This window comes from Polypterus senegalus, chromosome 15 (genome assembly GCF_016835505.1).
Source record: "Polypterus senegalus isolate Bchr_013 chromosome 15, ASM1683550v1, whole genome shotgun sequence".
NCBI lineage: Eukaryota > Metazoa > Chordata > Cladistia > Polypteriformes > Polypteridae > Polypterus > Polypterus senegalus.
Genome location: NC_053168.1, coordinates 20,683,272 through 20,698,947, shown reverse-complemented (window position 1 = coordinate 20,698,947; position 15,676 = coordinate 20,683,272). Strand labels below are relative to the sequence as shown.

General features: G+C 41.0%; 1 protein-coding gene across 1 annotated transcript in view; it reads right to left on the bottom strand.

Annotated features, from left to right (window-relative positions):
* LOC120515930 (plectin-like) overlaps positions 1-12,776 on the bottom strand; it is a 618,214-nt gene extending 605,438 nt beyond the window's left edge. Inside the window, exon 1 of the mRNA XM_039737314.1 lies at positions 12,611-12,776. Coding sequence (XP_039593248.1) covers positions 12,611-12,701 — 91 coding nt within the window. The 5' untranslated portion in view covers positions 12,702-12,776. The remainder of the gene's footprint in view (positions 1-12,610) is intronic.
* Positions 12,777-15,676: the final 2,900 nt, after the last annotated feature.

Sequence of the window (15,676 nt, the reverse complement as noted above, 5' to 3'; positions counted from 1 at the left end):
GGGAGACACAGTGGACTCATCACAAACTGCACCCAGACAATGGACAAAAGTGATCAAGATGGCTAATAGTGTGTTAGGTTATAACTCACGATATATGGAGGTAAGGCTAAAGATATGTATTATTATACTGGTGAGATCTCACCTGGAGTACTGTGTGCAGTTTTGGTCTCCAAATTGCAAAACAAACATAGCAGTGGTAAAGAAAGTCCAGAGAAAAGCGACTAGGCTGAGTTTAGGACTGAGATGTACGAGCTATGAGGAGAGACTAAAAAAAGTGGAAGATTTTAGGATTAAGAAAAAGGAGATTAAAAGGTAACATGACTGGAGTGTTTAAAATTAAGAAAGGAATTAGTATAATGGATCCCACCTGTTACTTTAAAATAAACTAGCCGAAGCCCGCCGTAGCATAGGGCCGTGAAAGAATAGGAACGGAAAACGGTGAGAAAGGAATTCAGTATAACAAAGGCTTAGGAAACCACCGTCGCAGTATAACGAAAGTAGCAAGGAGCGAAACCAATGCCAGTGGTCAAGAGAGTACCTTCCTGTAGCAGGCTACGGAAAACATTGACATATATAGATAGACGCCACATTCACTGTGTTGCCCAGTCGACACGATAAGTCAGCGCGTCCGCCCTATTGCGAGTGGTAAAAGTGCCATTTAAACTAATACAGGTAGACGTGGAAACCAGGTTTTCTGATGAAAAAACAATAACGTTTTAAACAGTGGGATTAATAAAGTATCTATCTATCTATCTATCTATCATTTACATACAACAGATTTTGCCGAATCGTTTACATGAAATTACATATATCCATTTATACACTAAATGTGTGCATATCCCATGGTCTTAGAGTTGGTGGGCGGGGCTCTCTGTCTTGCTTGCCCTTAGTTAGAGTTGGCGGGCGAGGCTCTGTGAGTTGGCGATCGTGGCTCTCTGTCTTGCGTGCGGTGTAAAGTCAACGTGGCTCAGAGGTGCATGTGGACTTTTGCACAGACGAAAGCGACTGAGGCTGTGTTTGGTGAGTTGTTGTGTGCCTCGAGAGCGATGCTGGACTCTGTCGTGCGCATCCCATGACACAGTAGGAGGGTTAGAGTTGGTGGGCGGGGCTCTATCGAGCGTATCCCATGGTCTTAGAGTTGGTGGGCGGGGCTCTGTCTTGCGTGCCCTCAGTGTCTTGCGTGCCCTCAGTGTCTTGCGTGCCCCTTAGTGAATTATATATATAGATTATGCAACCAGAGTATTAGGAAATAGTTAAATAGGTAATAGTAAATTTTTTTTTCTTCACACAAGGAACCCGAGATAAACTGAATAAATGACAGAGTAGTGTGGTGGAGAACAGAGATTTAAGGACCTTCAAATCACAAATTGATGACTTGATGTTATTTTAGACAAACTTGGGGAACAGAATGGACAAACTTGTCGGGTAAATTGCTTGACGTTCTCCTAATTTTTTAATATTCTGATATTTCAATTAGGACATATGTTGTTAATTGGTCTACAAAAGGCTAGAGGCCTTTAGGAATAAATAACACCAATACATACATGCATACGCAAACCTGCTGAATCTAATTGTGGGTAATGAGAGGTCAGACCTTATCCTGTCAGCACTGAAGACAATCTGAGACTGGGTGCTGGTACATTGCAGGATGCGCACGCACGCACGCACAAACACAAAACACAAAATGCAAAGTCCTAATTATTAAAACCGTCATGGTCTTTGTGGATGTGCAAAGAAAACTGGAGTACATGTAGAGAACCCACACAGCCATATGGAGAACATGCAGACTCTACACAGTCAACGACCAGGACAAAGAGCTGAACAAAGGATACTGGATAAACTGTGCCTCCCAATCCCCCAAATTAGTTTTTAAATTTGTCTATAGCAGATTGCTGTTCATTTACTACTAACTACAAATCAGTCAGTCAGTCATTATCCAAGCAGCTATATCCTAACACTGGGTCACGGGGGTCCCAGCCAACACAGGGTGCAAGGCAGGGCAGGGCGCCAGCCCACCGCAGGGCACACACACACACACACTATGTACAATTTAGGATCGCCAATGCACCTAACCTGCATGTCTTTGGACTGTGGGGGGAAACCCACGCAGACATGAGGAGAACATGCAAACTCCACGCAGGGAGGACCCAGGAAGCGAACCAAGGTCTCCATTCTGCGAGGCAGCAGCGCTACCACTGTGCCACCATGCCACCCTAACTATAATTCAATTTCAATTAATTTTTTGTACAGAACTCTTCAATGATTTACTACTATAATGTAACCATAACATTAACAATTCTTAGATTTTTGCCAGTTTAATTTTTCTCTACCTTTATTATTAATTTTTAAGAAAATATTACAAATTCTCAAAGAGTTCAAAAACACAGCCCAGCAGATCACCAATCTTTAGCCATGTACACCTCAGTCTTGTCATCCCCTTTCGTTCCACCTCACTCCCCACTCCCACTCACAAGAATTATTAACAGCCATGAAATTCTTCATCAAGATGTCCACACCTCTTACTGAAGTTAAAGAATGATATACAAATGATTCCTCTCCACCTGCCATTTTTTCATATCAAATAAGTCATCTGCAAGAGTGCTAAAATGGCACTTCCTAGGTGGGCAGGCTTTGGGTGGGGGTGGATGTGGAAATTCAGTCACAGCAAATGTTCCTCTCACTCTTCATCACTTATAAGGATAGCCAATGATATCACTCAGGACAAAAGGCGTAAAAGGTTCGGCCCTTGTGAAAACAATTTGCCTGCACTCAGACAGACATTCTGACAACTCCTTACAGATGAGCAAATGGCTCTCAAGCAGAACAACTTAGCAAAAGTCAGGTTTTATTTTTAGAAGATGTGCTTGCTTCTTAGCATGTGGCTTCATAAACCACACCCACTGCCCCCTCCCCCACTCCCACCCACCTTCTTAGCATGTGGCTTCATAAACCACACCCACTGCCCCCTCCCCCACTCCCACCACTGCCACTCCTTCTTATTATACTACTGTGAAGTCACCTGCAGCACATAAAGAATTCTAGGTGCATGACAATAACAACTAAGATAGTGTCCCATAGCATGTCTTTTTACTATTCTATAAATTGGCAACATTTTAATACATTTGTTTCCTAGAGATGATGACTATGCTTGCTAAAATTCACTTTTAATTTATGAACAACAAAAGCAGGTTGACTTGGAACATTTTATTGAATGAAAACTGTAATTATATTGATCATTTTTATTGCCAGTAAAGCTAAGTTTACTATGAGAATGCCTGTTTATACTGGCATTATTAACAGCTGACTGAGTTTTAATGTTAAGGCTTTGGACTTCAGACCCAGAGGGTGTGGGTTCAAATCCCACTACTGACACTGTAAGACCATATGAGCAAGTCACTTCACCTGCCTGTGCGCCAACTGGAAATACAAATGGAATGGAACCAATTGTATCACATAAATGTGGTAAGTCACATTGGAAAAAGTCAAAGAATAGTTGATACTGATAATTATTATGATGATTATAGTAGTAACACTTATCATTACCTGTATGTAATGTAATTACCTGTAACAATATATTGGTCCACAGAATGGCCAAACTATTCCAAATACCATAACTGCTTTACTGCGGTGGGTTGGCACCCTGCCCAGGATTGGTTCCTGCCTTGTGCCCTGTGTTGGCTGGGATTGGCTCCAGCAGACCCCCGTGACCCTGTATTCGGATTCAGCGGGTTAGACAATGGATGGATGGATGGTTGGATAACTGCTTTAGCGTTGTTACTCTCAGCTGCTCCCATTAGGGGTTGCCACAGCAGATCATCTTTTTCCATATTACTCTCACTGCACCACTCGGTGAAGCAGATCGGAAAGAGAATTATTGGTATACAGCTTCAAGCACAACTTACCTCAGCCACGGCAAAACGTTTCAAAGCCTTTCCTGTACGGACCTCGCGGTTCAGAAGAGTTTCATCCCAAGAACTTTAAATGCACTCAATCAATTGCTCCTTGTAGAACTGTGTGTACTTATTAGTACAATTACCTGACTGTAAACTTGCACTACAGTTATATTATTGCACAACCTGAGCCACTTTATAAAGTGCGTATTTACATATGATGACAATATCATTTTTAAGATGAAATGCAGCATAATATGTTTATTATATTATACATATAATTGTTAATAATTAAACATGCCAGGACACGGTGCCACAGCGCTAGCTATTAGCTTGCATCCTTTAACGGATCGTTCCTGCCTCGCACTGTATTCTTACTGGGACTGGTGCGACACTGGAAGGATAGATGGATAGAATAAAACACGTACTACAAAGATATTTCAATGTTCCTTAAAAGCTTTGAAGAATCAGTGTTCTAAGCTTACAGATGGCTTAACGTCTATTACAGAGCTGATTGTATGGCGATTTGGGTATTTGGAGAAAGAAAAGTAAGGACAGGAATTGGAGGTTAGTTCGTTTGAAAGAGACAGTACTGCTACGATAAAGTATTTCATCGAAGGTCGCACATGGCGCAGCAAGCTTCTTGCATGAGACATGAACAATCACTGCGCCACCGTGTTCCCATGTTTAATAACATGATTTAACTCCTATCATCATGAAAATGATATCATATATACATCTCAGTATTTAAATTATTCAGAGAGCTGTAATATCATGAATGTAATGGATTCTGTGTCCTGTCAAAGGTAAAGAAAGCCCGTTTAAGAAGCACGTAGTGATTCACACGCAAAGCACAAAGAAGATCAAATACAAAACAAAGCATTTAACGTGCTACTTTAGTTACGATTGGATCTGAGAAACTAGTAAATTAAACAATTTTAAGATGAAGTTTATGATGTTCTACTTTAATGACAAAATAAACTACGTGATTAAAGTGGAAATTTCGAGATTAAAGCTGACATTTCGTGCTTTTTCCCCACTGTGTGCCTTTTTTTTCTCTGTACCCTAATAAGCTTTCATATGACACTCAGATGGTGGGCTACGACTTGCCTTTTCACTGCGACTTTGATATTTGACAACTTCTTTTTTATTTCGGGCACTGTGCGATTTTGTGAACTTGAGCTTTCGAGTTTATACTGTCACTCAATTGATTTCCTTTTGTTGTTTATACCACTGTTTAAACCAACAAATAGTACGTTCTTCCTTTGCCTCCACTTGGTATTCGCTGAAATTCTTCTATTTTCCCCCGTGCTTTTGCCATTGTCTTTTCACAGAACGCTGTGCTTAAGGGCTATTTATATTGATTTACATATTCAAAGAGGTGTAATTCTGGGAGGAGTTGGGGCAGGACAGCAGGCACGTGCACGCGTGTTACTTTTCACACTGACCAGGATTTATGTAACGGAAGAACGTGGAAGTTGGCGAACGCACAGATTTATGCATCTGGATTTTTCTGAGCGTAAGCACATTTTGGCTTTTGTGCTTATGTCATGTTATAGTGTGAGTTCTACGCACGCCGTTATACATGAGGCCCCTGTTTGGTTAGATGTCCGTGAACTTTTTTTAAATGTTGTCTTGTCTCACGTGACGTTAAAGTGTCTCTCGTGGGACGTTGAATTGTCTTCGTGTGATGTTAAAGTGTCTCTCGCGGGACATCAAAATGTCTTCCAAGAAAATCGAGTCTTGTCTCCCTCACAGGATTTTTTTTTTATAATAGAGAGATATGTACTCATTATAATTAATAGGTGGCTGATAAGCATGTTGCATTTTAGAATTATGAAATATTTTCCTACAACTATTTAATTTTAATGTATTATTGCAGAAGACCTTCAAAAAGAATTACATTACATTGCACTACATAACAATATGTGACTTGTAGCTGTGGGGTATGTCAGACTTGCCAACTGAGTTGCTGATCATGTCGCTACAAAATGTCAATCTGCAAAACTGAAAATCACTGGGCATGTTAAATTTAGCAACTGCATGACGAGTTTGTAGTACGGTTATTCTCACCCTTTCTTCTGACAGTAAATAGCATGCTGACTGACAGAGCCGGAGCTGTATAACGAGTTAACAGGTATGGACTGTTAAAGTGTAATCACTGCCCTTTCCTTCTTTTTTCCTAATATGTTTTTTTAGGTAGAACACAACAAATCATACGTACATTCTGTTTGTGTGGTCCAAAACACTGATGTTCTTTATTCCATGCATTGTACTTTCAGATGAGCATTCATTGGTTGTCTGCTCTTATGCTCACCCCAACAACTAAAGACAAAATCAAACTCTTTCTGAGGGGTGAGTTATGGACTGTACGGAGTTAATTGCTGGGTGTGTCAGACTAGACGACCGGCCTTCATGGCATTGCGGCACTGACTGCCTTCAACTCACTAAGATAATGTAAATGAAGGCTACGAGCGAAAACATCTGGAAAAGACGTCTAATGTGACATGGGCTTTAGTTCTCTGGTTAAGCATGTATTGAAAAATGAGGGATGGATGAATGTTTATTTTTATTAGATCTGACTTACATATTTGTTTGTTCATATCGGCACTGATATCAAATATTGTCAAAAATGTCTTGTTTAAACGCACTTTTGTTACAATGTGTCTGACATGAACACTTTATTTAGACACTTTTATCCATAAAAGTCTTACAACATTTCTGTATTCATTTATTTTCCATAAACATTCTCTCAAAAGCAATATTCACAAAATCACGTCCAATGTCATACGCAATAGAAGTAATCCAATGCCTACGGCAGCACTCCTGACTTAAAGCCCACAGGTATCTCCGTTTCATTCCCAGGCCAGTCATGAGCTCCATCACACAGTGTGCGGCTCTTCTCCATAACTTAGTGAGCAAATGTCACATGTGAATGAAAGCTCACGTCAACATCTAAAGAAACTCAGCCATTACCCTGGTATAGACTAAGAATGACCCCAGCTACTGTGTGAAAAAATCCATAACTTTATGGGTTAAGCACATAAAACATGCAAATTCAGTCTTAAATAAGACACACTGATATTAGTATGTGAGAAGTAGACATGAGTGAAGATGTATGTAGGGCTACAACTAATTCGTGTGGGACATACTTTTTTGTTTTGCAACATTAACTAAATGACAATTGTCTGGTTTGCAAAATGAAGGAGCTACTCTCCATTGCAGCTGAGGAGACGAATATGAAAAGGTCCTGAACGTGAACGGTACAATTAGACAAAAGGCTCAGGTTATACAGAAACTTGAAGTTCTTCAGACAGCTTTAACCCAACTTGTAGTGGTGGGTAACTTTCATTGGCACTGTCAAGCTGGGAAATATGCAGGTCATCTCATTAAGTGGGCACTAATACAGTCCAGGAAATTTTACTCAGTAGTGTTGTGGACTCCGACTTTTGCTACTCTCCTTTTTCCTTCATAAAATGAACAGGACAGGTCAACAAGTAACCCTAATATGACAAAGTGGGTCTAGTGATGGAATGGCGCTCCATTCCCAATTACTCTCTGCCCTGCTTTGCAGCAAGCGCTGATGGGATATGCTTTGGCTGACAGGAACATCAGTGATGGACAATTCAGGATCACCACATGTTCCTGCTTAATTTATCTCAGCTCCAATTGCAAACAAGTTATGTTAGCAGAAGGACTGCACAAGACATTTGTAAGTTGCCTTAGAAAAATGCATCAGCCATCCATCCATCCATCTTCTTAAATTGCTGACCCACAAACAATGGATAAATAAAGTGTGCATTATAATTAAAAGAAACTTGCTAAACTGAATTGCTCACAAAATATCACTGAACAACATCCTCAAGCCAACTAAATCCAATTCAACGTTGGGCGCATGACAGGAACCAGCCTTGGACATGGCACAAGCCCATTGCAAGGCCTACAATCACATGTGGTCATTCTGGAATGGCCCAATTTGCCATTCTCTTCACCCCTGCAGATGCAGGGCATCACAGTGATGTATTGTTGGTACTGCCACGTCGAAACAAGGGTGTAAGGGTTTAAGTCGCGAGTGCTCACCTTGGGGATGTTCTCCCCAGTCCGTGTTAGCTGCTTTCCTCTGGGTGCTCCAGTTATCTTCCACAGTCCAAAATACATGTAGGTTAGGTGAATTGGTGTTGTTAAATTGGGCCTGGAGTGTGTGTGTGGATATATATGTGTGTGGATGTTCACCAAGGGAATCGACTGGTGCCCTTTCCAGTGATTGTTCCTGCCTTGCTCCCTATATATTTTGGGATAGGCTCTGGTGTCCCTGCAGCCCTACCTAGGATAAAGTGGGTTAAGCAAATGAATGAATGGATGGAAGGTCGTCAGAGATTTAAGATGAAAATCAGACTACGCAGAGATAAACCCACTCAGAAATGGGTTGAAGGTACAATCCTTTAATGGGAAATGACCAGGTGTGTGAATCAACCCAGAATATTCTTATTATTTCATGGCTGATAACTTTAAACAAAGCAGCACACATCTGAGAGATACAGTTGGTTCCGTTTCTTTTGCTTTTCTAATTGAAGTACAGGCAGGTCAAGTGACTTGCTCATGGTCACACAGTGCCAACAGCAGGGCTTGAAGTCACAGCTGAAGGGTTTGAAGTCCAAAGCCTTCACCACTCCACCCACCCACTATTACATCCATAAGCCACTGAGAGCTACCCAGTATGCCATCCTACTCACAATGTGTCTGTTTATATTTATTCTCCATAAAAGCTGTCGGGCTTGTCTGTTTATATTTATTCTCCATGAAAGCTGTCTGGCTTTCCCTATTTATTTTACATTTATTAGCATTAAAACATTCACAGTATGTCTTTATTTGTAATCAATAAAAATCAGTGAGACGTGTAATATTTAAATATACTTTTATGGCTTATGTAGAAAATTTCTGTTTACTGCTATTATCACTTAAAGTTGACTTCTTCGTCACATTTCTCTGCATATTTATCAGCGGTAAAAGCTGGCTCACTCTCAATACTTTATTTGCTGTACATCTGCGACAAAAATTATTCATGTATACATTTAAATTAATAATTAGAGAAGGCTGTAAAGTAACATTTTAATTTTCAGTTAAAAGAAACTGATTGACCTATAAAACAATTCTATCCATTTTCCAAACTCGTTATATTCTGAGTGGTGTCACTATAGTAGAAAGCTGGAGACCCCTCCCAGCCAGCAAAGGGCATAAGGCAGGCACAGTGGGCAACACACACACACACACACATATCAATGGCCAGTCCACATGCCCTGTTGGTCTTTGGACTGTGGGAGAAAACCAACACAAATATGAGGAGAAGATACAAACTCCACACAGCGAGCACCCAGGATGTGGGCCCTGTTGTCCTTTCTGTGAAGCAGCAGCTGTACTACTGCATCACCGTACAAAGTAATCATCTACATTAATTATCAACAGGGATAACTTAAATATAAAAGCTTATTACAGTAATGGTAGACCTACGTACATCATCACTGTGGCAGCTTACACTAAATCAAGGTTGGAGCAGCACCATTTATGAGTCACTCGGAGCAAATGCGTGTGCTATTCACAGTTTGCTCTTATTATAGAATGCCTGCACTAATTATCACATAACATTTTAATAACAACTTCAAGAAGCACCTAAACACTTCTATGACTTAAAAAGCAAGTGGGTTCTATTTGGCCAAAGGATTTCCAACCTGAGAATCTCACGCTGAAGCAGAAAAGGCAGAAAAACACTGCCGCATGTTTCTAGGTTTTGTTGATTCACTCATCCATTTCAGGGAGCCATTTTTTCCAGAACATGGCATGAACTATTGCTTGATGATAGGCTAATCCACCACAGGACACTCTCACTCACTGGAGGCCAATTAACCTTAAACTCTATTCATTTATATTTGAAGCCTGCTTAAGCTAGTTCAGGGTTGCAGTGCAAAAGAACCTAAGTTGACAGCTTTGTGCACATGGCAGCGACCAGCTCTGGGTGCCAATCAGTCTAGCAGACACTCAAATGCATACCCACTCACACAAGCCAAAATAGAGTCAACACCTAACTGAACACGCATGTCTTAGGAATGTGGGAGGAAAACCCCTCCATGGACATGAGGATAATTTGAAATCTCTTAATAACAACTACCAGGACCAGGACTGGGCCCAGTACTCTACAGCAGTGGTCTGTAAGAGCAACCATTATGACCCTAACTTAATATATATCACCTGAAGGTACTTTTTCTCCAGCCGTCTGGAGTTTTTTTGTTTTTTCTGTCCCCCCTGGCCATTGAACCTAACTCTTATTCGATGTTAATTAATGTTGATTTATTTTGTTTTATAATTGTGTCTTTCATTTTTCTATTCTTTAATATGTAAAGCACTTTGAGCTACTGTTTGTATGAAAATGTGCTATATAAATAAATGTTGTTGTTGTTGTTGTTGAAGGTCTTTAATGTAGTGCCTCTCAAATAGGACTATCTTTGCTTACATTGTTCTTAATATATTAATATATCCATCTGTGTATTTTTATAGTGTTTTAATATCTATGATTTAAATAAATATACTACCTACACTTCAGAAGTGAAGCTAAGCATGCTCAGGCCCGGCCAAGTACTTAGATGGGAGACCATCTTGAAAAAAACCTGCACTGCTGCTGGAAAGAGGCATTAGTGAGGCCAGCAGGGGGTGGTTACCCTGGGGTCTGAATGTGGATCCCATTGCCCCAGTGCAGTGACAGGGACACTATGCTGTTAAAATGGTGCCATCCTTCAGATGAGACATAAAACCCAAGGTCCTGACTCTCTGCGCTCATAAAAGATCCCTGGGTATCTTTCGTAAAGACGTCAAGGCTAGTTGTTCTGGCCCCCTAATCATCCTCTGTCTTTAATTGGCTAACCTTCTCTCACCACTTGCCCACTTAACAGCTAATGTGTGGTGAGCATACTTGTGCAAAATGGCTACCATTGCATCATCTAGGTGGATGCTACACATTGGTGGTGGTTGAAGTGGCTCCACACTCACTATGTAAAGTGCTATATAAATGTATGAATTATTTATTTATTATTATTATTATTATGTTTAATGGAATTTTTCCTATCTACCTATCTGTATTTTACACTGCTTTGCACATCTAGCAATCTGTCTTTAATTATGTGGTGACTTTCACAGCTAACTACTGTATATTTTGAATATTGTCTTTTTGTATCTAGTCTTATGTTGTCATTCATATCTGTGTATATTTTATATAGTACATATTACATATATATTTTTATATACTGTTGTATATCTGTTCCTTCTTATATAGTGCCTTTCATAATAATAATAATGTCATTGTTCTTGTTATCAATAATATTTACATTTATATAGCGCTTTTCTCACTATTCAAAACACTTTACATAGTGAGTGGGGAGCCACTTCAAACACCACTAATGAGTAGCATCCACCTGGATAATGCGATGGCAGCCATTCTTGTGCCAGTATGCTCGCCACACATTAGCTGTTATTAGGTGGTGAAGGGGCGCGAGAGAGAGAGAGAGACAGTTGGCCAGTCAGGGATAGGGGATGATTAGGGGGCAAGAATGATCAAGCCATGGTGGGCAATTAAACCAGAACATTGGGAAACATTCTACACTTTTTTAAAAAGATGTATATGAATTTTTGTAAGACCATCTGAAGGACAGCACCATTTTTATAGCACAGTGTCTGTGTCACTTCACTGGGGCTCTGGGATCCACACACAGACCAGACATACTGGTGGATTTCAGGTGTTCATCTAGCTTTTCTTATTTAGTGACTTTAATACATATTTTTAGGGCGGCTGATATCATTAATCAAATTTTAAATAATGCTTTTCAGACTTATTTATAATTTATATAACATCTTTCATGTTGACTTACCTATATTTTATAATCTGTCATTCAAATCTACCTGTCAATACTTTTATAGTGTCTTTAAAATGGATCCTTTTGGTCTATCTGTCATGCTTTGATAGTTAGCTGTGCTTGAGATGCAAGCCAAATTCACAGTACCTAAAGGTGGACATGGGGAGAACATGCAAACTCGGCATGGACAGTGAAGCAGGTCCCTGGACCTCCCTGTATATGTCACTCACAGAGGCACTAGACTAATCTCAGGGCCTTGCTGTCGGTTACCGAAGCTGCCAGCAAAGGTAAACCCCTTGAGAAACTATAAAGTTAACACGGCGTCTGAGCACACCTTCCCCAGAACACACCTTGATGACAGAACACACTCTTTTACAACTGGTTTGTCATTTTTGTTTGCTCGGAGCTCCCGAATGCACTACTACAAGTCTCTCTCTCAATTCGTAAAGTGATTTCTTTTGTCAGTGGCATGTAGTGCCTACCGTGGCAGCAAAGCACACACCCTGCCGATTACCCTGACCCTAATAATATTACTACACAGGAGTTTGACGTATGCCCACAACACTAACTCAGGGCTTACAAGGCAGACACTTTCAGAATCCAAAAAAACACGTCTACTCCATCAACCATATGTATTAAATTTGAGACTCACATGCAGCCCTGTCGTGGAAAGTAAACAACTTTTTACAAAAAAAAATCCCAAGGTTCTTTTTTTAATGCCAATCCCCAGCTTTGAAGTGGATTCCAGAAACACTCACTTAAGTGATCCCATGCACATGCTTGCCTGTCAGAAGCCCAGCTCTCCTCTCAAGCGGTTTTTACCTTTATATTGCTCCCTGACATTTTCATAAGCCTGAATAAAGTCCTTCTCCTCTGCATTGGGTGGCAGACTGGCTGGATTATAAAGAGCCATGTGGGCTTTTCTCTAAGGTGTCCTGCAGCTCTCTTCGTCCTCTCACTGTTGTAGTCTTCTTGACTCTCTGTTCTGACTGCTCGGTCTCAGGCACTGCACTTCATTCCAGCCCCTTGCTTGGGAAATACCAGCACATGTTATCTCCGCCTCTTAAAGACACACAAACATGCTGCAGCCAAGGACGCACACCACGCATTCCGATTCCCATGATCAGGACAAAAGGCAAAATAAGCAGACTTCAACTTTACATTCCTTTGGGTGCAGTCTACGCTTTTCTGTGCTTCTGTTCAGCATTTCAGGAATAAATGAAAACATGCTTGGACTGAGTGGAACAGGATGAGTAGCACTCTCTAACTGTGGTCTGTGGCAAAACAGATAAAAGTAAGAACATGTAAGAAATATGATAACTGGCAGAGGAGCCAGAGTTTGCATCCCAGCGTAATCACTGTCCACGTGGAGCGTGTACATTTTGCATGGCAAGCCAGTGTGACATGGTGGCTGTAATCACTCACGTAACCTGCCCGAGCTCTAACTGCATGAAACAGGCATAACAACGAATCCACACTTGTAAAGCGCCTTGGGGTGAATTCATAATAAAAGTTGTTTGTTTCTTATATTTGTAGGCGTCTTCTCTGGCTAGTTCTAGTTCCGGTATCTTAAATACGTAACTGATTTTAAACTGATCTCGAATGGGTATAGATGGCGAGTGTCTGCCCTGCAACTGACTGGCATCCTGTCTATAGCTGTTACTTGCTTTCTGTGTGGGGTTGTCAGAATAAATTCAGTGTCTGGTCGCATTACTGTAGTGGCTCCTGCTTCTTCTCACAGCCCAAAGACATTCATTCATATAATGAACACATTTAATCCTATTTTAAGCTTGTGGGGAGCCAGAGTCGACAGAGCAGCGTCTGACACAAAGCAGTTCTTTTATGGAGCATAGGACCTTCGTAGAACACACTCACACGCACCCAAGCTCAGTCAATTTAGTGTCACCAACCGACTTAAGTCCAAAACAATCTGGTATGAGTATGTGTGCGGATACATCCTGAGATGGGCTGGAAAGCTCCTCTAGTGTTGGTCCTTGTCTTGCAATCAATACTGTGAGGAAAAAATGGCTTCAGTAAATATGAAGGGTTGGACCCACATGTGTCTATCTGTATTAACTCAACAGCTGCTCCTTCTGAAAATTGCACACGCGTGCATTATGGTTTTTTATTCCATACATACCTTGTCTGAGGTTGGATGTAATGTACAGTGTTGGATTTATTGTGTATTATTGAGCTACTGTATTTTTTCATTGCCTCACAGTAAGGAGACCTGTGGGTTTACTTCCAGGGTCCTCCCTGCGTGGAGTTTGCATGTTCTCCCCGTGTCTGCGTGGGTTTCCTCCCACCGTCCAAAGACATGCAGGTTAGGTGGACTGGCAATCTTAAATTGCCCCCAGTGTGTGCTTGGTGTGTTTGTGTGCTCTGCATTGTGCTGGCGCCCTGCCCTGGGGTTTGTTTCCTGCCTTGCGCCCTGTGTTGGCTTGGATTGGCTCCAGCAGACCCCCGTGACCCTGTAGTTAGGATATAGCGGGTTGGATAATGGATGTATTTTTCAGACTATCTAACTATCTTTCTTAGTTCCTTTTATTTTGCCGTCCACCAGTGTACGAACTAGGCAGACACTTAGGTCAGAGTATTTGGTTTTGGAGGGGATTCATCTCTCTAACTCTCATTAACCCTATTATGTTATTTTATATTTACTTTCACATATTTTCAACGGTTAGTCTAACTGTTGATGAGCCAAAAAAGCCCCCCACAGGTGGTCCATCAAATGCCAGAATGAACAGTGCTCAGCTTCACAGACTCTCTTTAAGATGAACATTCTTGTTTCTTTATTGTATTTAGGTGCAGGGATCGTAGTTACTCTTGCTTTAACCCATTAATGCCTCGTGTTCCATTATTGGAACGACAGTCAGGTAATTTTATACGTTATGCATAATGTAAGAAGTGGATTTGCCTAGTGTTCCAATTTTGGAACGCCACATAACTCAACAATGGAATGTAATAACATTTTTTTTTCTCTTCAAATTCTTGTTCCTCGTATTTTTCTACGCAACATATGTGAATTTCATGCACAAACTCCTTAGGCATAAATGGGTTAATGCCGTTTACTTTTCAGTAAGTTTGTTCTTTATCTTATTTTCTATCCTTATTTCGACAATTGGTTGATGCAGATTTTGGATATGTACATTGATTTTTCTTTCTGTTTTCCCCTTCATTTCACAAGCATAATGTATTGCCATTGAGAAGGACCCCTTTATGTATCTGTTATGAATGCTGACAAAAATGTAAGCAATAAAATGGCTCCAAAGATGGATAGAGTTCTATCCATCCATCCATATTCTAACCCGCTGAATCCGAACACAGGGTCACGGGGGTCTGCTGGAGCCAATCCCAGCCAACACAGGGCACAAGGCAGGAACCAATCCCAGGCAGGGTGCCAACCCACCGCAGGACACACACAAACACACCCACACACCAAGCACACACTAGGGCCAATTTAGAATCGCCAATCCACCTAACCTGCATGTCTTTGGATTGTGGGAGGAAACCGGAGCGCCCGGAGGAAACCCACGCAGACACGGGGAGAACATGCAAACTTCACGCAGGGAGGACCCAGGAAGCGAACCCGGGTCTCCTAACTGCGAGGCAGCAGCGCTACCACTGCGCCACCGTGCTGCCCGGATAGAGTTCTACCATCCCTGAACTGGTTAGCATGCACTTTAAAGGTTGGCTTTTCTTCAATTGCATTATCAATACTATGGATATGTTATATTAGTATTATTATTATTCAATATTAGCATTAATATAAATTATTTGTGAAAATTACAGAAAAATCCTATTTTACAATGTTATAGTAATTTGCGCAGTTGATGGGTATATATTCTTTTGTTGTTCCAGTTGGAGCACAAGCAGGCGAAGTGATTT